The sequence below is a fragment of the Lichenostomus cassidix genome, chromosome 9 (genome assembly GCF_008360975.1).
Source record: "Lichenostomus cassidix isolate B80296 chromosome 9, HeHo_3.0, whole genome shotgun sequence".
In the NCBI taxonomy this organism is placed as follows: domain Eukaryota; kingdom Metazoa; phylum Chordata; class Aves; order Passeriformes; family Meliphagidae; genus Lichenostomus; species Lichenostomus cassidix.
In genome coordinates this window covers 11,859,389-11,886,345 of record NC_139490.1, presented here as the reverse complement: position 1 = coordinate 11,886,345, position 26,957 = coordinate 11,859,389, and the positions used below count along the sequence as shown (strand labels likewise).

Sequence of the window (26,957 nt, the reverse complement as noted above, 5' to 3'; positions counted from 1 at the left end):
CCCCAAATGGAAGAGGTTTTCACCACTGATCTGGTGCCATTCAACTAGATTTCACATTCAGGAGTCCAAAGCAGCTCCTCAGCCAGCAGTTCTTGCATCATCACCCCTGGTCAGGCAAACTGGATGTGCCCTGTGCAAGGCACATCTACAAACTGAACTGCAAATAATTCTGGATCTAAATCAGTACTACAGTGTGGGCTAAAAGTAATTTCATTACTTGGCTCACTCCACTTGACCACTGGCTAAGTTTTCTGTTTGCACATGATATTTTTTCCTGTTGTGGATGAGGAAGACCTAAGGATGGGAGAAGGGCATCATCAGGGTAGAGAAAAACAAGAAGTTGTACATGGGATCCTGCCAACACTTCCACATTTGTGTGGTTCCCCCTCAGCCTCATTTTCAGGAGAAAATCTGTAGTACACCAACATATACACAGTCAACAGATAGTATTAGCAAAAAGGGCTCTTTTCCCCTAATCTCTTCATATTCTGGGAGCCATCATTGTTGCCTGGAATAATCATGTGCTCTGTTTAGCCATAACACACTCAGGGAACCTCAGGTACCTCGTGCAGTACCTAAGTGGACTTGCCAAAGTAGCAGCCCCATGTGCCAGGTTCAGAGCAGGAGCATTGCCTTTCCTGGTGGTGTGTTGCTTGTTGTAGGTATTTTCTGTCCAATTAATCACACACTGCCTGCTAGGTCAGAGATGTGTGAAGCTCAGTGTTCATTCAACCTTGCTGTGCTGGGAACCTCCTTGGCTGGCCCACTGAGCCCAGGCAGGGCAGTGATTTGCACCAGGGGCAGATAGCAATGCTTGACATGTAATTCTGCAAACATCAGTTCCCACATTTGACTCCTTCCCACACAGTTCAAACCTACTGGCAGAGCTATCAGGCTGCCTTTGCTCTCCCTTTGCCTGCCTGTCCCCGGGAAAGCAGTGGTGGGATGGTGCTGCTGGCTGTTGGGGAGCAGTTTCAGAGCCTGTGCTGCTCTTTGAGCAGCTCTCACGCCTCCACTGCGTCAGGGGCTGATTCACCATCTCCAGCTGTAGGGCTGAGTTAGTGCTGATGGATGGAGCCTGATCAACGGGGAACATGTCTCTGCCAACAGCCTGAGCAGTGCCATGAACATCTGAGCAGTGCCATGAACATCTGAGCAGTGCCATGCTCTGTGGGACACTGTCAGTGGGGAGCAGCCCTGGCACAGGGGCTGGCATCAGCCCTGTCACTGAGCAGAGACCACGGAAGAGTTTGTCCTCTATATATGGAAGCAGGCTTCTCCCAAAGCGCTGCACCTCCCCACACCAGCCCATCAGCCAGCAGTATGCTTTTCAGCTTAGCAAGCAGCTACTTGTTTCAAAGGAAAAACAGCAGCAGCTCAGCCTTTTACTCAAATCTATTGGAAGAGAAGGTCTTGCTCTCTCCTCCTCTCCTTTTTCAAGGGAGATGCTCCTTCAAACTTGCTGTGCGGAAAATAAAATGACCTTTTTCTCCTCACGTGCACTTGTTCTCATCTGCAGGCCCAGGCATGCTGCTATGGGGAGGGCATGGCAGCTAAGCACACATGAATAACCTCATACCAGCACTGCAGACATACATATGACTTTTTCCTATGGTTCTAGTACCAAAATATCCCAGGCACAAAGGGATTTGGACTCTACAGCTAATGATCTATACAGGCCTCTAAGGAAACTGCACAGTAGCCCTGCTAATGGCTTCAAGGGGAAATGCTTCAGGCCCTGGCTGCTGCTGCTGCTGCTCAGGGAATTGTGCTTTTAGCTCTGGCATGCGATAAAAACCTTTTCTCACTGTCGCAGACATGATGGCTCTTCTGGAGAGAGGAAAGGCATTGACTAAGCTAAGGCCATTAACCACCTTTAAGCACACACGGAGGATGTAAAGCAAACACCCGATCATTCAACAACCGGGGTTAGTTAACCAACCCCTGTGACTCCCCCGGCGTGCCCTGCTCTGCTCCCCGGGTGCTGTATTGCTCCCTGCTCCAAGCACTACCTGCTCCCTCTGCCCCAGGACAGAGCAGGCAGTGACAGAGCTCTAGGCACAGATGTGGGGCGCTCACCTCAGCCCAGGGCACTGAAGGTTCCCTGCTGCCAGCCAGGCAGTCTGGCAAGCCCCATCCTGGGGAAAGCACTTTGGGATAAGCTCTCCCTGGTGTTTCATTTCCCCTTCATGCCCCTTCCCTCCCTGGGAATGGGAAATGGAGCTTTGACTGAGAAAAAGCAGCAAGACACACAGTTTCTTTAGCAAGGTGTGTCTCAGCAGTGCCGGCCTGAGTGTGCTCAAATCCAGCAATGGCCACCATCGTTTGCAGCATCTCCACCCAGCACAGGCTGAGTGTGACCTGGGCAAGAAGGTGCTCATTCTGAGGGGATTCCCCCTTCTCCCCATTAGAAAGCCACGCCACTGTGCCTCCCTGCTCTGACTGACTCATACTGAGACAATAGCCTCGCTGGTGTGGTGGCAGATTTTGCAATGGGTTTTAATGAGGTATTTACAAGTTCCGAGGCGGGCTCCTTGCACAAGGAGTGTGGCCTGGCCCTGGCAGCTGGTTGGGCTTTTCATTGACATTCCTGCAACTCCACCGATTGCAGCACAGGCGCAGTGGAAAACATTTAGACATCAGAAATGCCAGATGAATTATGTCTTAATTGATACCTCCACTTGGAGACAAATGAAACCGGAACATCTCTCCTGCCCTGGGAGCCTGCCACTTACAAACAGATTTACAGCTAAAAATACCGTGGCAGTCCCGTGGCTAATCAACTTCACTGCTTACCCTGGGTGAGGTTATGAAATTGTCTCAGGCTGGCACTGCGAGCAGCGAGAGACCAGCTGCAGCACCTGGATGCAGACAGCATGAGAGCTGTGCAGTATCCCCAGTGCCCAGGCGAGGGGCAGCTTGCCCCAGGGCAGCCTCAGGGCTCCGAGGTTGGGTTTCTCCAGGCTAGGATCAAGCCAGAGCTCCCCGACAAGGGGTTTTTCACCCTGTCAAGGGGTTTCTCTCACATTCCTGCCCATTGTTGCAGGCTGCAGAGAGAAAATCTCATCCCCGTGTTTTTTAAGAGTCCTTAATCACCCAGTGTGTTTCCCTACAGTGTAACATTTCCTGCGAGCTCAGGAATCACAAGATGTTTGAAACAGCCTTTTTGTTCAGTGCCCTCCTGCACCTACAACACATCCCAAGGGATCTCTCCCCCCAGCTCCTTACAGGAATGCGCACACAGAGGCCGAATTGCCACAGTGACGCCAGTTTCTTTTAAGTTACCGTCATCTTTATTTTCTTCACATATGTGCAAACAGAGGAGATCGCAATGGTGGTGTTCTTAAAAATAACAAAATGTATTTGCATACATTTCCCTATGTACAGGTGAACAGCCACAAGTAGTCTTCTTTTGCACAGCAAAAGATCTAGAGCATTGAGACCGGGGACAGGACCGGGGCCCAAAAAAAAGTCTAACTTAAAAATAAAAATTACAAAAAAAACCCCAACTTCACAACAGTGCAAACCTCTCGGACACGACAGCACGATGGAGTGACTTTAATGGAGAAAACGGCGGGGGGGCCTCTCGGATGTGAGATTTCTGACTGTAAACAAGGCGCAACACCTCCCTCCCGCCGCCCTCCCCGGGGAAAGCTATTCCAGGAATTTGGCAGATCTTCAAGGGCTGAGCCGGAGGTAAACAGCCCGCGGCCGCCTCCCCTCCTCGGGCCGCGACGAGCTGGGGTTCGGCTCCGGCGGCCACCGGCACGGGAGGGGCGGCCGCTCCTCGGGATGCTGCGGGGCGCGGAGGCACCGCGGGGAACCTGCGGGACCGCGAATTCCCCGGGGGGCCTCGGCGGGGCCGTGCAATCACCTCGGCGGAGCCGGAGGGGTCCAGTGCGCCCCGGTGGGGCCATGCACGCCCGGAAGGGACCGCGCATTCCAGGAGAGGCCGGAAGGAACCCGGTGCGCCCCGGCCGGGGCCGCGCATTCCCGGAGGGAACCCGGTGCGCCCCTGCGGCGCCACTCACGCCCGGAAGGGATCGTGCATTCCCGGAGGGAACCCGATGCGCCCCGCTGGGGCCGTGCACGCCCGGCAGGGACCGTGAACTCCCGGAGGGGTCGGAAGGAACTCGGTGCGCCCCGGCAGGGCCGTGCATTCCCGGAGGGAACCCGGTGCGCCCCGGCGGCACCGCGCACGCCCGAAAGGGCTCGAATGCTCAGCCGGTCTCGGGGTCGCCGGGGGGCGGCTGCTCGGCGTCGCTGCCGGGCGGGGCGGCCCCGTCCGTGCCGCCGCTCTCCAGGGAGGACTCGCTGCCCGTGCTTTCCCCGGAAAGGAGCCGGCGGACGCGCAGGTCGGCGCGCAGCGAGCGCAGGTCGTTGCCCAGGCTGAGCTCGCCCAGGTCGCGGAGGAGCTGGCCCAGCTCCGGGCTCTCGCCGCGGCCGGTGCCGGGGCGCAGTAGCTCGCCCTCGGGCTCGCCCAGCGCTTCCAGGATGTCCTCGCAGTCGCAGTGCATGGCCCGCTCTTCCTGCTCCTCGCCCAGTAGGTCCTCCGTGATGGAGCCCAGCTTGGGCGCGCTGCGGCTCCGCTCCACCGGCGGCTTGTAGCAGCACTGCCCATTGAGCAGCTTGCGCAGCGGCACCAGCGGGATGCTCTGCTCGCCCACCAGCTGCTGCTGCTGGTGCCGCGCGTCATCCCGCTTCTTCAGCCGGCGAAACTCGGCCAGTGCCGTGGCCGAAGTCTGGTAGAGCAGCAGAGCCATGGCCTTCGCCTTCTCGGGCTTGGAGACCAGCACGGCGTGGCAGCGCAGCATCACCGCCTTGTGCTTCAGCTCGTGGCGGTAGATCCAGGCGAAGACGCGGGGCAGACGCGGGTCGGCCACGCAGTAGGTGACCCGGTGCAGCAGGTAGAGGTGGCCGGGCCGGCGCAGCCCCTTGTCCTCGGCGTGGGCCATGCGGATGCCCTGCGCGCTGATGGTCAGCTTCATCTTGGTGCCCTGCCGGCCCGCCTCGCTCTTGCTCCAAATCTTGCAAACGGCCAGGTCGGTGCAGCCCTCACCCTTGGACTGGATGGTGGTGGCGTTGCCCAGGTAAAGCACAGTGTACGTGGGGTCTTCGCTGGTAACGCGGAATTTCCGCCGCTTGGAGCGGAACATGCTGCCCACGCGGTGCAGGGCGCTCTCGGGGCAGGCGCGGGCCAGCGAGGTGAGGGCCGAGTAGTGCACGCTCACTGCGTACCCCTTGGGCTTGCTCTGCCGCCGCGCCTCGCCTGCCGCCAGCTCCACCTTGCTCCGCTTCCAGGGCAGCATGGCCCCGCGGAGCCGCGGCTAGGCGCCGCGCCGACGGCTCCGGGCGCGGGGGGGCATGCCACGGCGGCGGCGGCTGGGCTGCCCGCCCGCCTCACATCCTTGCGGGCGCCGGGCCGCCGCGGCCGTAGATATAGGCGGGCGCCGCGCTCCGCGGGCGCGGAGAGGGGAGGCCCCGCGCACCGAGGGCGGAGCGCCCGCTGCCCGGGCCCGCCGAGCCGGCGGCGCGCTGCTCGCCGCCCGCCCGCCGCCGCCGCTCTGCGCCGCCCGCCGCGGCGCCCCGGCCCCGGCCCCAGCCCCGGCCCCGCCGCGCCGTGGGGCGGGCAGGGGCGGGAACGGGGCGGTGCCAGCGCGGCCGAGCGGCCCCCGGCCCCTCCCTGCTCGCGGCGGAACGCGGCCCCCAGCGGGGGACACCGGCCGGTGCTGCCGCGGGCGCGGAGGAGCGGGGAAACCCTGCGCCCCGTCCCACCCCACCTCGCTCCCTGCGGCCACAGGCGGAGGGTGGGTGCTCTCCTGCAGCCTCCGTCAACACGGGCGGGGAGGATGGAGAAGGCACCGCGGGGAATCCGTCTGCCCCAAACCCCCTTAAACTGATAAAAATCCCAAGGCCACTGCGGGACCCCACCCTCTGAGAGATCCCACGGCCGGCAGAGCCCTAACCTCAGCTGCCTGCCCGGCCAGGGTGTGCCATGGACAAGTCCCGTTCTTGCAACATGATCTTTCCTTTGGTTTGGTTAGTCCGGCTCTGAGAGCTGAAGGGCCTGCAGCAAATACTAGTTATTATGTATGAGTAATCCTTTGCTCTTTATTTATATGTAGCAGCCGAATAACAAGAAGCTGTCTTGTAATTTCTTGTTGGGGTTGCTGAGTACACTCACAGACACAATGAGAAAGTTGGTCTCTGTGTTGTTACTATAGCTTCTTGTGTCATGTATCATATCCTTGCCAAAAAGAATAGAAATTCCAGCGTTGCAGGTAATGGCACTTCATCAGGGTTTGGATAAATGCTTGACAAAAGGGGGGCAGTACGTACTCATGCAGTAAAATATGTAAACACCTGCTTAAATTAGTTGACAAATAATTTCTAGAATTTGGACCAGTATATAATTATCATTGTTGTTGTTACTATTATTATTACTATTATTACATTATGCCATCTAGCCGATTACTTGGGAATTGCAAGTAACCACAGTGACCAGCATCAAACTATTAAAAAGCTCATGCCCATTTGCTTGTATTTCCAAAATCCCCTTCACTGTAGGGCAGCGTGGTCAGCACCATGCCTTGAGACTCTTCAGCCACAGCTGGTACCAGGGGATGCCTGGCCACACCATGGTTTCCAGAGGCCCGTGGTAGGTGTGGGTCAGTAACATGCTGAATTTCCTGTCTTCAGCAGCTCTAGTACAGCACTTTGACAGTGTTAGGAAGGCTGTGGTTTGCCCTGAGAAGTGAATGTTAATGCTCCCATTTTCCAATGACAAAACTTCAGTTGGAGACCTGCATGGGCTGGGTGTGCACCAATCAGCACACATGAGCTGTTGCAAGGCCAGGGCAAACTGGCCGGGGCAAACTGGCCAGGCCCCTTGGCATGAAGCCCAGCACTCACTGGGATGGATATTTGGGTTCAGCACCATGCAGAACCAAGCCCTCTGCCTCTCAGACAAAGTCCCACTGGGACATCACAGGAGGGCAGGGGAGGGGCTGAGGTCTGCCCCACCTGGGGGTCTCTGATGTGGCCCTGATTGCAGGCTGGATGCTAGGCATCCACTGGGAGTCCCCATGGTCCTGTCAGTGTGGGGGGCAGAAGGGGCTGTGTGCTGTGCTGCCCAGAGAGCTATGCTGTGGCAGATAGCTCCTGCCAGCTTGTGGGACCATTCCACTGCATGGCAGGGAGAGGAAGACTTTGGTTTGTACAGCTGATTCATGTCCAAGTAGCATTCAGTGTGCTTTTCATTTGTCTTCTTTGTCTTGCAAGGTGAAAACAGATGCTGCTGTGCACATAATATAAATCAAATGGCTTAAGGTGACACCTGACACTCACACATGGTGTGGCACTCCCATACTGCCTGAAGATCTGCCTCCTCCCTCAAGGTGTCCTGCGGAAGCACAGCTCCTCTGACCCACGCCTGCCCTGTGCTCAGTGACTGCCACCTGCCTGAGCAGTGCCTGTGAGCTGCCAGGCCAAGAGCAGCCCCATCCACTCCTCTGAGACGTGTGTGAACAGCAGTCTCTCCATATGACAGGGATTTGCTTAGCCAAAATCCTGCCTGCCTCCAGCTGTGGGCAGAATAGCCTGTTCTGGGCCTCGGGCTGGTATCTCAGCAGGCAGGTGTTTGCTCTGGGTGGGATGGAACAAGCAAGGAAGCCCACACACCTTCCCGTGGTGCTGCCTCTGGAGGGAGGTTAGAGCTGGGGGGGCTGGTGCTGGTACAGAGACACTTCTGATAATGATGCCCACAGAGCTTTTTGCAGAGTCATGCTGGGCTCTGTCATCCCTATTGACGTGATCGAAATGTAGACTTCAAGTTTTCACAGCATGACTCGTGCAGGCTGCTGAGCCCCATGGCTCTCCAACAGCCCTTGGGCATATTTGTCTGCAAACCCCAGTGGTCTGTAAGGTGAGGGGGAGCTCTGACCCCTTTGCCCTCCTCATGGCCTTGCCAGACCCAAGGCAGCAGCACTACCGTTTCTGCATTGCATTCTCAGGGTGGAGGTTTCCTTATCAGCTCCTCAGAGGCACACTGGGTGCTCCAGATGGTGGCTAGGGAGCAGCAGCACCCCAGAATATCTGCCTCTGTACCACTTGGAAGTGCAGCAGCAGCAGGGAAGGTGTCTTGCAGTCACATCCCTGCTCAAGAATGGAATCTGTCTCAGCTCAGTTCCTTGCCGTGATTGCTCACCAGTTGCCAGGCCATTTTAGCTTTCTTTGCTTCATTAATGGACCCAATTAATTTAGGATCATCTCTTTCCTGCTGTGTGGCAACTGCTTTGATTCTGGGCATGGATGATTGCCACATGCTTCAGCAACTGAAGAGCACGATACAAATAGTGAGGGTCTATGATAGAATTCCCAAATAAAAAGCTCTGAGTCCTGTGCTGGGCTTTAGAGCTGTGCCACAGCCTTTGGGCAAAGTCTGGCAGCAGGGAGCAGCCCAGTTAAGTCTGGGGCACCTGCTCCATGCTTGAGGTTGTTTCTGTGGTGTTGGATGTCTGTATTTCAATGCCAGGAGGAGAAGCTGAGGCACAGTGAGAGGGGAGCCTGCCCTGCAGGGCCAGGGCATGCTGCCTGGTTCCCAGTGAGCACGAGGCTGCCTGCTCACCTGTGAGGCCGCACATCACCCGTGATGTGTAGGACTTGCATGCTGGGGGCTTATCTGCACGGCACTGCAGCCCCGGGGGAGTGCAGCAGCCTGCTCTCTATTTATGCAATATCCCAGCAGCTACCGAGCATCACCTGCCCGCGTGCACGCATGGAAATCCTGAGCAAGGCGTGGGAAAATCTGTAAGATACCATCTCTGCCCTGCGGCCCAGAGCTGAGAGCACAGTGAGTGCTGCACTTGGCCCTCGGCAGACCCCACTCCCTGCCCCACTCCATCCATCTCCTGCCCTGGTCACTCCAGCCTGTGCTGGAGCCCATGGTCACACCCCACCATGAGCCTGTAGGTCTGGGGTGCACAGTGTCTCTGGGGTGCAGACAGGTGGGCAGCTGCCCAGCACCTCTGTTGGAGGGGAAGTGCCAGGCTGCCCATGCTAGCTACCCTGTGCAGTGCAGGGAGATGCCAGGGTCTGTCTGATGGAAGAGGGTGAAACCATGCAGGGAGCAACCCTACTTCAGGAATGACTTTTGTGCCCAGCAGCTGGAATTGGAGCTGATGTGGATTTCTGGTTGGGGAGAGTGGTGGAAAAAGGTGCTGGGGAAAGTTGATATGACAAGACCAGTATAATTCATGTGAATGTACTGATTTTGTCGGTGTATGAAAATGTCAGGCTTTCTTCCCCCAGGTAGCAATAGAACTTCTTGTGTCGCAGCAGCTGAAGTGACACAGTCAAAGTGAAACACTGCAAACCAGCATTTCAGTATGTTCCAAAACAAACTATTTCAGAGGCTCTACAACTATGCTACATGTTGAAGTTTAGATGCCTTGTTCCAAACTGGGACAAAGGAAATGCTGAACTGTCAGGTTTTTCCACGAAGCAGAAAGACTGAGCGGCTCCTGAGCCTCACAGGCCATCAGGGGTGGCAAGCGGGGTGCCACGGCCCCCAGCCCCGCCAGCCGTCACCCAGGTCTGGCCAGCAGCAAGTGCAGATGGCTGCCTGTCACCAGGAGCGGGGACAGCCTGAGACAAGCTGGCAGGGCAGGAGACAGCATGACCTGCTCAGGGAGAACGGTCCTTGACAACATTTAACGGAAGCCTCATGCCATCCCTGCTGCCCTCCTGTCTCTCTGCAGGGGAGCAGCACCCCCATCCTGCAGCCGGTGTGCCCTGGCAGGGCTCGGGGCTCGGGGCTGGGAACACAGGTGATGCCGGGGCCGTGTGAAGACTGTGGGAGGCCCATCGGCAGCCCTGGATCCCCCGGGGGCACCAAGGGTGATCATAATGCTGCTCAGGGTGCCGAAGGCCAGGAGTATCCCTGGGGCCGGGGCTCTGCTGCTCGGCGGGGCCGTGGTGGTGTCGGCACACCTCTGCCGCGGTTGTTTTTCAGTCACCGAGAGCGGCACACCCAGCTTCCTGCACGGGCGGTCCCGGCGCTTCCTGCGCCCGCTGCTATAATTAGACGGGGAGCCGGTGTCCAGTGGAGCAGAGCCCTCCCTTGGGTGTCACAGCACCCTTGGGGGCTTGCTGGGTGGGCTTGTGCTGGGCACCCGTCCTCACGCCATGCTGCGAGCCAAGGGGCACAGGGATGGTGTTGGGGCAGCATCCCCTGCTCAACGCCCCATCCTGCGGGCTGCCGCAATAGGGCCGTGTGGCAGAGCAGCAGTGGGCTGCGGGGATGAGTCTTCCCAGACAGAGCTGGCACAATGGAAGCTGGAGAAATCCCATCGGTTTCCCATCCAGCGCTTTGTGCCATCAAAGAGGCAGGCAGCTCTCTCTAATTAACCTGCCCCCACACTGCCAGGCAAGGAGGTGATTTTATCTTCACAGGGCTGGTGGAAGAAGCGGAGTCTGAAAAACTTGCCTGAGGGCCCCAGCGGGTTTGGTGCCGTCTCAGGGCTCAGCCTTGGCCAAGCAGCCCTGCTTCAGAGCTTCCCCAGCATGCTGCTCTTTCTAAAGGAGAGCAAGAGCTTCACCAAAAGATGGGGAAGCTTGCAGAACAAGCTCCCACTTTTCCTGCAGTGCCAGTCTGTTTCTGAGTACAGCTGGAAAGAAGGGGGTTCAAGCAGCTGCAGTTGTACACAGAGCAAAATTGTCTCAGTGTTCTTGCAGGCCTGCTTTGGGAAGAGTTTCTTAATGGCTCTGCTTGTTAGGCTGAGGCTGGCAGTACCGCTGAATTGAGCATTGTGAAAATACATGAATAATGAATAGCCATCACATGAATATTTTACAGACACAGTCCTGAGATCTCCCAGTGCTGCCTTAAAGGAAAATGGAGGAAAAGTTGTACAGAAAGAACGGTGTTCCCTTTAGGCAAAAATGCACTGTTATCATTAGCTTTTGAAAAGGAGCCGTGAGCTGCTGCTAAATAATTCTCAGGATTTGCATCAAAAACTGGAGCAGTGGTTTGGCTCCAAGGCAGAAGAAGTTGGGAGAGAAGCCCAAGTCAATGATTACAGAGTGCTGGAAGGACAGTAGATTTTACTTTGTCTATGCAATGGTTTTGTGAGAATTCCCAATGCTGTGGCCACCTTCCAAAGTGCTGGGCACTCAGGGCATTTCAAAGGAGTGGTGAGAGGTGTGGTGATGCACAGGGGTGCTTCCTCTCCCGGGACAACATCTCAGTCCAGTCCGAGCATCTCTGTCAAAGAGCTGAGTCGTACAAACACAGCCCAGCAGCAAAAACTGTGTTCATTGTGCATGCTGTGGTAGCTGTTGCATCATATGGGAATGGGCTGCAAATCAACAGGTTTATCACACTTCACAGCAGCATGCCCCTCTCCTCCAAGCTCTCCTTGCCTGGCTGCGCTCTTGGCATGCATGCTCTGGTGCCAAGCTGCCTCTGTGCAGCTCTTGTGACAGCACCTATCCCTCTTCACTGGCCCTTTTCACTGTGTGTGATTAATCCATGCATAAATGTCTTCTAGGAGCAGCAGGCTCTCGTGTTCAGGTAAGACCAGCAGCTGCCCATCTTGCTTAGGTAGGCACAGCAGAGCAATGGGAGAGGGATGAGAAACATGGCAAGTAGTAATAGGCAATTACTACTATAGCTCTGATGTCTTTGTCACTTGGATTACCCAGTCTGTATCTCCTTCAGCACTGCTCTGCTCAAAGTGATCTTCGCAGTGCTGCTGGCATCAGCAAACAGGAAAAATTCCTTGGTGTTTATGAAGTGCCTAGAAATGTATCTATTGCAAGAATGAGGGCAATTCAGTCATTGCTTAAGCAGGTCCCACAAAGATGGTAGAAAATACCTGCAGTTACTGTCCATGAAGCACTTCAGTCTGGAAATGGGGAATGGTGGGGGAGAAAAGGCAACATGGGAAAAACATCCCAATCTAAATGCACAGATCTTTGTCCTTCGTGTTACCCTCAAACCTCCCTGCCCCGGGATGTGTTGCAGATGGTGGAGCAAGCCTCCTTTTCCCACTGCACCAGCACTTCTGCCCGTCCCTGAGTGTCTGTTTCCAGTTCATGCCACTGGACTCAGCTGCAAGTGCCCCATGGGGGGTCCATCGAGCTCGGCACTCTGTACTGGCAGAGTCCCCAGCCAAGGACCCTGGTGGTGCCGAGGCTGCACTGCCAGGGCTGTGCCAATGGGATTATTAGAGCATTTTGCCTGTGGTTAGGCAGCCTGGGAATGGCACTGCACGTGCCTCAGCTGTGGGGTTAGAAGTGCTGCCAGACCCAAGGCGTGGGGATCGGCCAGGCTGGCTGGCTGGTGATTATGCAGAAGGAAGGTAACTTTTAAGTGAAGTACAAAAGAAAGACAATAATGAGCACTTATATTACTGCTTCAGTGCCCACATAAAGACTTGAGATGGCTTTATTAAAGATGACTTGATTAGAAATGAGTTTAGTAAATCTCTGCATGCTGTCTGCAGCCCACCAGCCTTCCATTGAAGCACCTCGCCTAAATGAAAAGGCGACCGCTGAGTCCCCTTTCATCTCTCTTATTTGCCTTTAGGAAGCAAAGGAGGGGCCAGACCAGGCTGGTGGTGGTGGCAGAGCCTGGGATGAGCATGGCAAAGGTTCAGATGTAGTTGGGAAATTTATGCCATACAATTGCTGGCTTTGAAAAGGAGAAGAAAGGAAAAACTGTGTCTTTCTAATGGGTGTTTATCATGGGGAGGCATCACAGAGCAAGAGAAAAGAAAAAAGAGAGAAAAGGGGAGAGAAAAGAAAAAAGAGAGAAGAGAGAAAAGAAAAAAGAGAGAAAAGAGAGAATAGACCACTCCTGCCCAGGGGGTTGTGCATGCTGCCATGCTGTTGGTAGCCAGTTTGTGAAATTAAGCTTTGCTTGCTTCTGTTTTCCAGGGATTAGCCAGGTTATTCTCCAGTTACAACTGATACACATTACAGAGTTATAGTGAAAACTGTCTGGCCTTAACCCAGCACCCATAAAGGAGAAATGCTTCATAAATCAGTTCAGTGAGCAAGTACAGGTCAAGTTGTTTATTAATTTAACCTTCTCTCCCATCTTGACCTGGATCAGCCACAATGGCTGCTGCCGAAATCCATTCAATGGTTCCCTGGCTGGGCATACAATGTCCTCCATCTGGCAAAGATGCCCAGACTCTGGCTTGATTTTGGCAGCAACCTCTCAGCGTACCTCCCACCGCTGCAAGCATCCAGGATGCTGCTTTGGCACCATCATTCCATCCACATGCACTGATTGCTGTATTGGGATGATGCACACTGGGGAAGGGGAACCTGCACTAGGCTGGGTGTGTTGCAGGGCACAGGGCCAACCTCGGCCACGAGAGCTGGTGGCTTTGCCCAGAGGGACACACAAACCTCTGTCCCCACGGCTGGCTGTTGGGCAGGGTTTCACACGGTGTGGTTTGATAGCATCTGCAGGCCGAACCAGCGAGTGGAACCGGCCCTACCAGCACTGGGCTGGGGCTGGCAGCCCTGTGTGTCACCCCACTGCCAGGGCCTCGGGCTGCAGCAGGGCCTTGGGGCAGGAGTGAGCCGTGCCCCGGGTGTATCAGTGGTGGCTGCTGTGGGAGGGACAGGGTTAGAGCTGGGCCCGAGGCTGGGCCAGAGACATGTGTGTCTGTGCTGGGCTCCAGAGGGTGGGAGCGAGGGAAAGATGGGCGGGCGGATGATCACATAGAATCACAGAACCAACTGAGTTAGAAAAGACCTCTGACATCCAGTCCAACACCACATCAACTAGACCATAGCACTAAGTGCCACATCCTTAAACAGCTCCAGGGATAGTGACTCCACCACCTCCCTGCACAGTCCACTCCAACGTCTAATCACCCTTTCTGTGAAGAAATTCCTTCTTACGTCCAACCTAAACCCCGCTGGTGCAGCTTCACACTGTGTCCTCTCGCCATGGCTGGGGAGCGCCGGGGCGGTGGCACCGCCTGGTGGCGGGCACGGGCAGGAGCGGCGGCGGCGCCGGGCGGCGGAAGGGGCCGGGCGGCGGAAGGGGCCGGGCGGCGGAAGGGGCGGTGGAAGCGGGCGGTGGAAGCTGTGCTCGGCCCGCCCCTTCCGTCGGCGGTGCAGGGACGGCGGCACATGGGCAAGAAGCGGAGCGATGGGCTCGGCCGCTCCCTGCAGCGGCAGCGCGGGCTGGAGCGCCGCGGTGTCTCCTCATGGGTAAGCCGGGGGGCCGGGGAGACGAGAGGGAGCGGGGGAGGCCCGGGCTGACGGCGGTGTCTTGTCCCGGCAGCTGCACGCCAGCGAGGTGGTCACGGAGCGCGGCCCGGAGCTGCGGTCGGCGCCTGAGCAGAGCCCGCTGGAGGAGTTCCTGGCCACGGCCGAGCTGGCCGGCACCCGCTTCACGGCCGGTGAGCGGCTGGGGCGGGCCCGGGGCTGTGGCTGGGTCGGGGGCAGATCCAGGGTCCGGGTGGGGGGATCCCGGGGCTGGGGACCCGGGGCGGGGCGACACCGCTTCTGGATGGGTTCTGAGTGGCAATGGGGGCTGGCAGTGGGTGTGGCCGGGCGGGAACTGGGGAGCAGGTGGCGAGGCCCTGAGTCAGGGCTGGGGTTCGGCAGGGACAGGATGGGGTGGCAGGGGTAGCAGGGCTGGGGACAGGTGGCTTTGGGTGACTGTCTCTCCCGTGTGGCAGAGCGTCTGAATGCCCAGATCGTGTCTGCCCAGAGCTGCACGGGGCTGCTCACAGCCCAGGAGGCCCAGCGCGTTCGGCAGCTGCACCAGGAGAACCAGGAGTTCCTGCGCATCCCACGGAGGCGAGTTCTGCGGGGCTGGGCCTCGATACCCCTTGGCTGAGTGGGGCTCCGAGGCTGAACCCTCCATGGCTGCAAGCCTGAGGACAGCTCTCAGCTTTGGCAATACCCTGCTTTTGGAGAAGCCACTAACTAGCCTGCATGAGCCAGCTGTAATGCACAGCACAGGTCCCTGCCTGCCACAGGAGTGCTGCCAGTGCCAGCCCCTCTGGCCTGATGGTGTGGCACTCCTGCTCAAAGCTTGGCACTGCTGGAGCAGTTGCATCCAGGCTGCCTGGTAAGCCTTTCCAGGGCTCTGTGCACGGCAAACAGAGAGAGTTATCCCCCATCTTAAGGGCCATACATACCTTAGCTCAAGAAAACAGCTTTGTGATGTCTGGTGTACATGCTCGCAGCTAGTGGAGTTTGGAAGGAACAAGGAAAGAAGGGGTACTCAAAGCTGCTGAAAACAGGTGCATGCACATCTGAACCATTGCCTCAGCATAGCTGAATGTGTGGTGTTTATGTTCTTTATGTTTGTTGAAGTAATCTAGCTGGACTGACTGCTATTTCTGACCACTCATTCCAAAATATGCTTGTTACAGGCCACGCTGGGATAGGACAACCAGTGCAGAGGACTTGAAGCAAGCAGAGAGAGAGAGCTTTCTCGAGTGGAGGCGACAGCTTGCCCAGTGAGTATGCTGCTTGTGTCTGGGTAAGTAGCTGGTGGAATTCAGTGACACAGGAAGCAGGGGGTTTTACTCACCCTTGTTGGATCAATGAAACTAACTTCTCCAGTAGCTCCCTGTTCTGGTTCTGGGAGGCTGGATAGCCCAGCCTCAGTCAAGACATGTCTTTGTGATCAGGTCAGCAAAGCTGTCTTGTGTGTGCATGTTCTTTTAGAAAACTTAGGATGTCATGTGATGTTCTCCATTTGCCTGTGAAGTAGAGGGTTACTGGATGTGTCTTTAAGAGCAACAGTGCAGTTCTGAATAGAAGGCAGTGCTGCCAGCCTGCATACAGCAGCTTGTGCTGGTCTGGTGCTGCATCCTCTGGCTTTGAGAGTTGAGTGGTATCTGTTCACACTGTGCAAACCCATGCTTGCCCTGAGTGAAGTTGTTCAGGTGGTGGTAACACCAAGTTAAAGGTTGTGTAGAGGTATTTCAGGTACCATCCCCAGATTTCTTTATTTTTTCCAAGTGATACTCAATGGAAAAATAACTGTAGGCACCTGGGATAAGTCCTCTCATTTATTATCGTGGCTCTCAAATTTCACAGGCAGATTCTTGAGGTTTTTTCCTTTCTGTCTTTTACTACTTCTCCATTGGCAAGATCAGGAGCTATTGTGTCACCACTAAATGAGTGCCACTGATAGCAGTTTACCTGGGTGCTTGATCTGTTTGAAGAAACATCAGAAATAGTATCTATATACGAGTCTGGTTTGATTGCTCTCTGCCTAACTAAAACCTCCTGGATCTAGGGAAGAACTGGTGGTGACCTTAAAGCCTGCCATGGACCAAATGTGACATCTTTTTTTCTGTTCTGCCTTAGCCTTGAGGAAGAGAAAAAGTTAATTCTAACCCCATTTGAAAGAAACTTGGAATTTTGGCGTCAGCTTTGGAGAGTCATTGAAAGAAGGTAAAGTATTTTGCTATCCAGTTTTTGAAAACTGATGTTGAATCTATTTTCATGAATTGCAGCTTTTGAGACAAGACTCAAGTGTCTGAGCACAGGAAAAATAATTAAGTTAGTAATGTTTTACCAGCACTGCAGTGATTTTGTTTGGAAGTGATCAAAATGTGATTTGAAGAAGGGCAGCTGCTTAGTGGTGTCTGCTGGCACTCAGCGCTGTGATCTGCAGGTGGTTCACTGTGAGTCTCTGAAGATTCTTCAGAGGCTGCTGCTCTTGGCCTTCTCCAGTAACTCTGTGTGGGAGGCCTCCTTGGAGAATGTGTTTTTGAGGTCTCTTGCCAGGATTAACCCCTTCTCTGCTTTCCCAACCACACAGCTGCAGCTGATGTTCAGGGGCAGGAAGCAAGGACTAAATAATATTGGGAAAGAAGGAACCTCTTGATTCTTGGCCCTTTGCCACACAGAGAAGTTGCAGCAGTGCACAGAAGACAAGAGGCTGTCATATCACAGGAATAGCTTTGTTTACTCTGCTGAATTGTAATACAATAAGAGTGCTATCTGCTACATTAATCTAACTGGGGCATTTAATTTCACTAGTAATTAAGTTTGAGATCATCTCATCTCACTTCCCTAAAATTGAAAAATACTTCACCAGTGAGGTCATGGTGAGCTGGTCCTTTCACAGAAGGGGCTTTGTACTGAGTGCTGCTGGGCCTTTGGCTGGTAGAGTGCTGGTCAGGAGCATCCATTGTAGGGTATCCTGATGTGCAGTGTGAGTGTACTGGGAGTTTTGAGGTGACTGGAATGTGTTATTAATGCTTTTCTGCACCTGTTGAAGCCTTTTATTTCATCTAGAGTGAGGCTGCTCTCTAAGAAGTGAATAGAAAAGTTACTCAGTCCTTTGACCTTTCCAGATAATTTGATCTGTTATCAGCCTTTTCCATGTACTTGCTTCAAACTAATTCCCAGCAGTGTGATTCAGTAACTTCTCTGTATCCTTTCCCAGTACAATGGTGTCAGCTTTCTCTCATATTGATCTTTAACGTCGTAACTGTGCAGTCCCTCTTTGTACCCATGTGGCTTATTAAATTAGTCCCTTGGGAGAGTAATTGATTTTAATTTTTTTTTAATATGTAACGAACTGCCTAGCGAGGCTTGAAATTCTTCCATTCGACCTGTGGTGTTCTGAAGCTGTCCTTGTCAAACAAACAGAATTAGCATGTGGTAATACATGGCAGTATTTTAAATTACCTGCCTCAAGAAGTTCTAGTGGAAGAGGCTGTAGTTAAATCTTCCCCCTCCTTTTGACAAAAGAAACATGAATACCTTTGGGATTTGAAGCCATGGCATTTAATTATTGTGTAGAACTAATGAGTTCTACTTGTGTATGTGGTGGCAACCTGGTGTCTGGATTTAGAAGGTGTTTCCTAAAAACATGTTGCAAGGCCTTGCTGGCGTGGGGGAGCAACATGTTTTTCTGACATCTAAGGCTATTTTTTCATTGTTTTATGCTTTTTGTGACAAAAAGAGCACAAAGGAAATGTTGAAAATGCGTGACACCAAATGCTTAGAATCTACAGGTCATTTGTGGGAGACTTTGTACATCTTACTCCATGCAAGGAAGACAGCAGTATTCCAAAATATCTCACTGTGTAGGAAAACCACCTCTTCTTTCTCTGTAGCCACCCTGCCACAGTTGAGGATGAGAACAGACAGAAATAAAGTGTTATCCCAGTTTTTAGTACTAATCTAAAAGATTGTACAAGCATGGCACTGTTGGGCACTGAGATGAGCTCTGTGCGCTGCTGAGGTGCTCTGTTGCTCAGTAAAGGTATTTAGTAGAATAATACAGTTAAGACTATTAAAATACCAAGCCAAACCTAAAAGTGAGTGCTGTGTCTTACTGCTTCCTTTGAGGCAAGGTAAGGAGTACTTCATGGGGCTTTCCTTTGCTTTTGCAGTGATATTGTAGTCCAGATAGTAGATGCCAGAAACCCCCTTCTGTTTAGATGCCAAGATCTGGTAAGTAAACCACTTTCTTGAATGTTGTCTTCATTTTTTTTCTTACAATTTATGTGATTTATTTTTGGTTTAATGCATTCAGCCACCTTGAAGTTGTTTTGCTGTTGTGCCTAAGTGGATATCCTATTAATTTATGCAAGTATTCTGGCATGAAATTGTTTTTCTTTGCCTTTTGGTAGTTCACACAGAAGATTGTGGATTTATTGGCAGTTCTGCAGAGGTTACATTGCAGATATTATATTACTCCTCATTACCCACTAGAACTGTCCTCTCTTAGAGGAATTGTTCTGTGTAAAAGCATAGTGGAATAAAAGTGGGTGAGGATTACTGTGCTGAAAGCAAAGTATCAAGAATTATTGAAGTTTGTAATGATAGACTGTAGAACGCTGCATCAGTGAGACATTAAATTGCTCAAATAGTTATTTTAGAAGCTCCTGCTGCAGGGTGCTGATTAATATCTTGCCACAGCTCTAATATCACAAGGTGTTTGCACACATGGCAGCAACAAGCTGTATTGTGGTAGTTACATGCTCCAGTTTGTTCTTGTAGCTGTCTGCTGAACAGCACTTCCACCAACCCAGGGATGGTACACTTGGCTGCACTCATGTTGAGCAGGATGGAGTAACTTGTCTTGCAGCTCTTGTATTACCTTGGGGGGAGGAGGAGTCCAAACCAGAGTAGAAACTGATCCTTTTCTTGTTTTCTTCAGGAAAGTTACGTTAAGGAAGTCAGTAATGACAAGGAGAACATGATCCTGATCAACAAAGCAGATTTGCTGACTGAGGAGCAACGGGCTGCTTGGGCCCAGTTCTTTGAGAAGGAGGGTGTCAAGGTGGTGTTCTGGTCAGCTTTGGCAGAGTGTGAGCGGCTGTGTGGAGAACCAAAGGTACTGAGGTGACCAGCTCAAACTAGGTCTGTGCTGGCTGCTGCTGCTAACTTGTTTTGCAGCTATGCTTGTGATATACCTGAGCACCTTTCTAGGAAAGGATTATTTTAAATAATAATAATTTAAAAAATATTTAACAAATAAAAGTGTTATTTTAAATAATAATGTGCAACTATAAAACAGCATTTGAAATAATCAATTCGGAGACAAAAGTGAGGAGAGTAAAATGGTGAACAAAATGCAGAACACAGAAACAGCCCTTGTAGACCTGCTTGCAAACTCTCAACTCATTGAAAGAATTGGAAACCTTCCCAAGAGGGATGGGGTTATATTATTGTGAAAAAATATTCCTTTTTGAATGTAAACTCTTGTAAACTATTCAGAAATGTAGAATTGACTGAAAACAAAACAGCTTGAAATTATTTTAATGAAATCTTTAGACATGAAACAAAAAGGCTTTGTGTTCTGAACATTTTGAAAAAATAACATCCATTCCTTTTACTAGCATCACCTAATGTTTAAAAAAATTAGCGTGGGTGTGCACACATTCAGAGCTGTGCTTCTGGAGAGGAACTTAACAACTTCACAGAGAAGCTGTGAACAGTCCCTCTTGGAATACTTTTGTCATTCTTCTGATATGGGCTAGTTGTTCCTACATCCTCCTTAAGACCTCTAAATATCCCTGTGTGATGTAAACACTGAGTTGTCAGCCCTTGGGATTTGGCTGATGAAAATACAGCTGCCTGCACTGCAGCAACTGCAGCCAGCAGCAAGGCTTAGTGTTGTCTTTGCATTTCACCTGTGAACTGCTGTTCCCACAGGAACTGGGCGCTGAAGGGGGAGTAGAGCACCCAAGTGGTTCTGAAGATGAAGGCTCCAGTCAAGAAGATGACAACACAGCACAAGGTATCACAGCAAAAGTGTCCACGGGCAGCACTTGGCAAAGTGCAAACCAGGTTGTGGTGAGCGATGATAACAGCAGTGATGAATATGAAGACTGTGAAGAAGATGAAGAGGAGGACTGGCAAACATGTTCTGAAGATGAAGCTGGTGACAACACAAATGGTGTTGCTCCAGAGAGGATGGGAAGCAGGACTGATGGTGCTGCAGTGCAGCATAGAGTGCAGCAGCAGAACAAGAATATCAGGAACTTCAGCCATCTGGTACAGAGAAATGAGCTGCTAGAGATATTCAAAACTATGCACAATGGACCAAGGGTGAAGGATGGGGAAGTAAACGTTGGGCTGGTGAGTTGGACTTTGTGCTTAAATGGAACTCACTTAATCTAAATTTTCACTCTGTGTGCCCTCCATGGAAAATATTCATCCTATAGCCTGGATTCCTATAAGGCTATAAAAACTAGCAATCACAAACCACTGCGGGTCATGTGCAAAGATTAATACTGAAGTTCCTGGAGCTCAACATGCCCTTCTTCTTGCCCTAGTCTTTTTTAGTTCATTTTAATAAAGAACTTTTGTATCAGAGCTCTGTCAGTCTTTTGGCATCACCCTGCCTGATACCACTGTTAACATTCCCATTCTTTGTCATCTAGGTGGGTTACCCTAATGTTGGCAAAAGTTCGACCATCAACACAATCCTTGGAAATAAGAAGGTGTCGGTGTCTGCTACACCAGGCCGTACAAAACACTTCCAGGTAGTGCTAACAAATAACACCAGTCTTCTTATAATTTCTTTTTCCCCAGTGGAAGAGAGCTTAATTATGACCTAGTTGCAACCACACACACTCACTGAGAACTCTGCCAGCCTGAACTCTGGCCAGCAGAGTAGGTTGGAGAGGGGTGGGCTTGATAGGTATAATTTTGGAACTTTAATTCTTGCTTCTAAGGTCTTGCTACAGTTTGAGTCACTCATGAGAGCTGCTGTGCAATGGGAGATGTGTTTTTCCATTTCCTGATTTTATTTAGTTACCTTGTCCCTTCTTTTTCTAACACCAGTCATGAGGAGAGAAACTTTTTAAAGTGAGTGTTCCTCTGAATAGCTCACAGTCAGGGTTTCAAACCATCCTTCTTGTCTGCATCATTGCTGTGAATAAATGTAGTTTTGCTGCTACATTTTCATATTGATCAAGATTTGATTTTGAGGTAGCAACTCTGGTGCTATAGTGTGGAACCATTATGGGATTTGTACTTGTTCAATCTCCTAGCTGTTTCAGAAGGTCCAGCACTGTTAAAGGTTTCTGGAGTGCTTTCTTCTCTCCCATTAGACTGGAGAGCTGAAGATCTTGCTGCCCCCATCTGGACACCTTATTTAGGAACTTTGAAAGTGCTGGTGTCTTCCACATTTGATCTCCTTAATTCATTGGCTGGGGCCAGCAGGGCAGGTGTGTTTGTTAGCAGAATTTCTGGTTATTGCATTTGCATCCATGTTTCATCTATGCTTTTATTTTGGTTTTTTTGTTTGTTTGTTTTTTTGATTCCTTTTTCCTCCACGGATACTGACTTGCCATAGTGAACTAATGGGTTATTTGTCATGTAGACCCTGTATGTGGAGCCTGGCCTGTGCCTTTGTGATTGCCCCGGTCTGGTGATGCCATCTTTCGTCTCTACCAAGGCAGAAATGATTTGTTCTGGAATTCTGCCTATAGATCAGATGAGGGATCATGTTCCACCTATTTCTCTAATATCCTTTGCATGGGGTTTGTGAGAATGCCTGCAAGGGTTGGATCTGGAGTATGCCAAGTAGCATGTTCCAGCCCTGCTAGCAGCACATGTGCTCATGCTTTGAGGGAGGTGGGACATACTGGATAAACAGTCCTGCTGTGCTGGTATTTTCCTATCTCATTTCAACTTTGTCTTGTTGTCAGACTTGTGTTACTTTTCTGGTTTGCAACAAAATCCAAAAGTCATTCTTCATGTGTGCTCTTGGAGTGACAAGGGCAAGATTGCTTGTATAGCTGTAAATCACCAGGTGGTTTCCTTCACTAGCTTACGTTTGCCAGCATATCCCACGAAACATTTTGGAAGCAACCTATGGAATAAATATCATAAGGCCAAGAGAAGATGAGGACCCAGATCGAAAGCCAACTGCTGAAGAGCTGCTAACAGCATATGGATGTGAGTGATGATCCTTTTAAAACCTGTCACCTCCACTGTGTGCATGGTCCTGAACATGGCCTTAGGAGAATGTTGTCAAGTTGGGCCCAACTTGAGTTTGTTGTGTGTTGGACCTCTTCTGTAGGACTTGCCCTCCTCTGAGGAATGGCCTTTGTTAATGGCTCATGTTTTGTGTGTTGCAGTGGTGCTTTGCCAGTCTCATCTGACAGATGTAGTGATGGTGTGGAGGGTATTGGTGAAATGTCCTGCCAATCTATAGTGTGGTGCTCTTACCTTTTCAGATACCTCCCACCAACTGTGTCTGAATTAGACTTTTAAAAATGCAGTGAGTTCTGACTCTGCCTTTAAAACAAAAAAACCCCAGCACTTTTCTGCTGGTAGGGAGATGTCAGCTCTCATAGTTCTTTTCAGGTCAGCATGCTTCTGCAGTACCTTTACAGTCAGCAAAGTTCTTCCCTTTCTTTCCCCCTGCTTTCCCCAACAGAAGCGTTTTTCTAAGGGAGTATTTTTTGAGAAAGGACACAAATGTGCAGTTAGGCAGCAGAGAAGAACATACTAACACTCTCTTATACTTACACAGAGTATACTTTGGATTTCTCCTCCAGGTATGAGAGGCTTTATGACAGCTCATGGACAGCCAGACCAGCCAAGATCAGCTCGATATGTTTTAAAAGATTATGTCAATGTAAGTGCTTCCTACATCTGGGTTTTCTTCCCTGCTCAGAGGTGAACTAAAGGTTACACTGGAGCACAATAAAGTAAATTCTGTTTCTTTGGATAAAATCACCATGTTTCAAAGGACTCTTTAAACTGGGCTGCTTTTATGTTTTAAAAAAATACATTTAATTTCTCCAGCTGCCTAATCTGAGAAAGGTGATTGCTTAAAAATATGGTGCCAAATAAATAATCATATCTCTGAAATGGCTAGTAGATATTCAGGAAATGAACCCATAATGTACAGCTGGACCAATATTTTGTACTAAGGACTGTTGCTCTGAGTGTTGTAATACTGCATGCTTCTGCAGCACCTCTTGGCAACTATTGTTGATAATTTCTTAATAGCATCCTCCAGTGCTCATGGGAGTTCTGCACTGTGGTGTTTGCAGCTGGATGTTGCAGCTGCAAATGGTGCTTTGAAGTAGAGCTGGAACAGTACTTTAACTTAGAAGTCAAGCCAGTTGTTGCCTAGGAGGAGAAGTAAGGTGTATGATAGTCTGCCAGTGTAAGCCTCTAAACTTCAGGCCCTTCTTAGGTTTGGGGTTGTTTTCTTTCCTCTCTGAGTTTCTTTTGTAGTAACTGTGTCCCATTGCTTTCACAGGGGAAGCTGTTATATTGCCACCCACCTCCTGGTATTGACCCAAATGATTTTCAGCACCAGCATCAAAGATGCCCTGAGAGTAGAGCTGTGCAGGGCACTGGACAGGTGAAGCCTGAGAAAAACACCAAAGCAAAACAAATTGAAAATGTGGTAGACAAAACGTTCTTCCATCAGGTAAATTCTGGAATAGATGAGTTCTAGGAGTTTTTGCTGCAGCACTTACGTGTAGTTACTGGGGGAAAACCACCTTTGAGGATGGAGGTGTGCTGAGTTGAGTTAATGGTTGATGCTGTGGGATTTGCATGTAATTTTTACCCAAGAGCTCTCTGTTCTTTTTATTATCTCCTAAATCATTGGGAATGTCCTGGGTGACTGAAAGACTGCTAATGAGGTGTGCATAGCTGATTTTTCAGAGGTCAGCAGGGTGACCCTTGTCATTATGGATCAAACATCAATCTTGAGCAAACAGGAGGGTGACTGGGAAGAAAGACAAGGAGGAATGACACAGCAACTGACCCAGAACGTGGTTTTGAACTAACAGGTCCTTCAAACTAACATTCCTTTCCCGAGCTGACATATTTAGAGGATGTGATAAGCTTTTTAAAGACAATTGATTTAGTACTGCTTGGGGGTTTTGACTCAGAACCTGAAATCAGATAAAAAGAATACAAACTGATTTAAAATCCAGTCAAGAAATCTCAAAATTAAGTGAAAACTGGTAGTTTTTCTTAACTTGTATGAGTCTTATTAGATCCCACGGGGAACTGTTTTGCCCCTACACTACTGAGAGTATTAATGACTCATAGTGAAATAAGAAATCCATAGCTAATTAGATCTGCATACCTGACAAGGATTAGAATAGGTTTTTAGCAGTGAAGAGGATGGCTCGTAGATAGCATGTTCCATTCTGTTTGGTTAGCTGATGTGACCACCATTTGTTTAGAATAGCTAAAGATAATCATGCATTTTGAAAACAAGAACTCAGGCTCTTTTGCAAAAAAAGAGTGAGCTATTTCAGAAAACTATGACCTGAAAAGAATTTTTGGGATTACCAGACTGTTGCTCTGTCTGCCCAAAGCGCTGGCATGAGCTGCGAACTCCATCAGTGCTGCCCACACTCCAGACTTGAGCAACTTATTTTGGTCTGTGGCTTTCCCGGGCGCCAGATTTATTTGTGAAGACAATTTGCTGTGTGCAGAGCAGAGGCTGTGAGGATCCATCCTGGTGCTGGAGCCCATGCCATGTCAGTGGTAGACGCTGGGGACTTGGCACAGCTCAGCTGCAGGCAGAACTGGAGTTGCTGGCAGGCTTTGGCTGCCTGCTGTGACCTTCCTGCATCTGTGGAGCAGGGGCTGAGCGAGCCCTGCTGGGTTTGAGCTTGCCTGTGGCTGGTTTTACTGACATACTGATGTTCGAATATCTTCTCCTCGGTCACTGGTGATTGTGTCTCCTTCTCCAGGAGAATGTTCGTGCCCTGATGAAAGGGGTCCGAGCTGCAATGGGCTACCGGCCTGGGAGTGGCCTCGTGCCTGTGACTGCATCCAATCCTGGCAACGTGGTGGGAAAACCCTGGAAAAAACACGGAAACAGGAACAAGAAGGAGAAAATCCGCAGGATCACTAAGCACCTGGAGGCTTAGCTGTGGCACCAGAATCTTGCCTTTTCAGGGCAGGAACTGCACTGTCCCACAAGCCTTAATTGAGGGGGGAAAAAAGGGATAAGTGGGCGTCACTAGCTCACCTGGGAGCTCTCTGCTGTGGATTGGCCTGGCAGGGGATGAGAGTCGGCTCTGGTGGTTGGAGTTCATCTCTTCTGAGAACAAAAGAGACCTGGCTGTTCGTGTTATCTGGAAGCGAGCCCAGACATTTGACTGCTGCTGAAACATCCTTTCAATGGGAGCAGATGGAGCTGTGCAGGAATGTTTTTTCCTTCCATAAAGGATGTATTTTATAGCTGTTGCAATCAAAAGCAAGCCCTGTAAAACTGACTAAAATCTTTAAACAGTTGAATTTCAATGAGTGATGTTTGTTACATTTTGAGACACTATTGCTCATCCTTTTTTTTTTTCTTTTTTTTGGTCTTGGAAGCTTGTTTGTTGATTTGACAGAATGCTTTAGTGTGTTGACAAATGAGGTAAAATGATCTTTATTGCCCTCTTCCTTCTCTGCTTTAGTAGCCCTATTCTGTAGAATCTGTAACCACTCCCTATTTCCCAGCTTGAACAGAACACAGCACACCATGCAAGGAAAATGTTGCTTTTATATCCTCTACACTGAGCTGGTATCAGTTGTTTTTCTGTGTGACTTCCCACTGGTATTTTAAAACATTAGCTCCGTGTGACTGGCTAAAAATCTGGTGCTAATTTGTCCTTAAATATATTTGAGATTTTACTTCCTATATGTGTGTCATGTTCTATCTCATTGCCCTAAGTCAGAGAACTGTCTATTTGCAGATTTTAATTGAGTACATCAGTATTTGATACTAGGAAAACTTTACTTACTTGGGGTCAGATTAAAGTGAGATTTTCTTCTCAGCTGCTATACTGAGAAAATGTTTGTGCACTTGGTCAGTGCTTTTCATTCCTAGTTTAGCACAGGGAGTAATGATAAGACTGGAAAGGCTCACAAAGACAGGTCATACTTTGTTTTTAGGTGGTGGAGTAACACATGATGCTGGTCTCTGATACTAAAAAAGGGATTGCTGTCTTGTAATTTTATGTGGATGGAGAGATGAAAGCAACTGCTGAGCAAAGCCACAGCAGATGTGGGATGTGCAACCAAGCTGGTTTTGGCTTTGTGATGCTTTGTGTGTGTCCTGTACAGCCAGTTTGCACTGTGTGTGCAGAGGGTCCCCTGAAAGCAGAACTCTCACCTTGGCTCCTGCTTCCCTGGGAGTTCCTGCTCTTGAGTTCCTAATTACATCACTGGAGGGAAGATAGCCCTGCCACCTGTAAGGTTAAAGTATAATTACACTGAATTAATATGGTTAATGGTATTTTAAATCAGTGTACCGTAACGGAAAGTAGATTCTCAGGAGAGATTGTTTAACCTGGTTCTCCTGGCAAAGCTGATCTTTGCCTTTGTTTCCTGAAAAGGTTGTGCTTTAGCCAAATCACTCTGATCTGACTTTCCACCCTCCTTGCAGGTAAGGTATCTGCTTTTGTCCCTTATAATGCTTTAGGAACTTGATTGCTCAGAACAACTCCTTTGTTTTTGTCCTG

General features: G+C 50.6%; 2 protein-coding genes across 5 annotated transcripts; one reads left to right on the top strand and one right to left on the bottom strand.

Moving 5' to 3' along the window:
* Positions 1 to 3,270: 3,270 nt before the first annotated feature.
* On the bottom strand, positions 3,271 to 5,578 carry FAM43A (family with sequence similarity 43 member A). The gene has a single exon (XM_085069446.1). The coding sequence runs from the start codon at positions 5,307 to 5,309 to the stop codon at positions 4,221 to 4,223; it is 1,089 nt and encodes a 362-aa protein (XP_084925572.1). The 5' UTR covers positions 5,310 to 5,578; the 3' UTR covers positions 3,271 to 4,220.
* Positions 5,579 to 14,090: 8,512 nt separating this feature from the next.
* LSG1 (large 60S subunit nuclear export GTPase 1) lies at positions 14,091 to 26,134 on the top strand. Of its 4 annotated transcripts, XM_085069442.1 has the most exons (14): positions 14,091 to 14,235; positions 14,309 to 14,426; positions 14,709 to 14,829; positions 15,411 to 15,497; positions 16,357 to 16,443; positions 18,399 to 18,459; positions 19,169 to 19,345; positions 20,167 to 20,592; positions 20,898 to 20,999; positions 21,842 to 21,985; positions 22,296 to 22,419; positions 23,025 to 23,104; positions 23,738 to 23,911; positions 25,197 to 26,134. In XM_085069442.1, the coding sequence occupies exons 1-14, from the start codon at positions 14,155 to 14,157 to the stop codon at positions 25,374 to 25,376; spliced, it is 1,962 nt and encodes a 653-aa protein (XP_084925568.1). In that variant the 5' UTR covers positions 14,091 to 14,154; the 3' UTR covers positions 25,377 to 26,134. The 4 variants fall into 4 exon arrangements, with proteins under 4 accessions (XP_084925568.1, XP_084925569.1, XP_084925570.1 ...); XM_085069443.1 differs by lacking the exons at positions 14,091 to 14,235; positions 14,309 to 14,426; positions 14,709 to 14,829 and adding an exon at positions 14,878 to 15,103; XM_085069444.1 differs by lacking the exons at positions 14,091 to 14,235; positions 14,309 to 14,426; positions 14,709 to 14,829 and adding an exon at positions 15,284 to 15,318.
* Positions 26,135 to 26,957: the final 823 nt, after the last annotated feature.

What these genes read in the sequence shown, in the direction of transcription:
- FAM43A (XM_085069446.1), bottom strand. Translation starts at nt 5,309, where the DNA reads ATGCTGCCCTGGAAGCGGAGCAAGGTGGAGCTGGCGGCAGGCGAGGCG.
- LSG1 (XM_085069442.1), top strand. Translation starts at nt 14,155, where the DNA reads ATGGGCAAGAAGCGGAGCGATGGGCTCGGCCGCTCCCTGCAGCGGCAG. An exon ending in TTCCTGCGCATCCCACGGAG is followed by an intron (nt 14,830 to 15,410) that starts GCGAGTTCTGCG and finishes TGCTTGTTACAG; the next exon opens with GCCACGCTGGGATAGGACAA. An exon ending in GGGAAGTAAACGTTGGGCTG is followed by an intron (nt 20,593 to 20,897) that starts GTGAGTTGGACT and finishes TTTGTCATCTAG; the next exon opens with GTGGGTTACCCTAATGTTGG.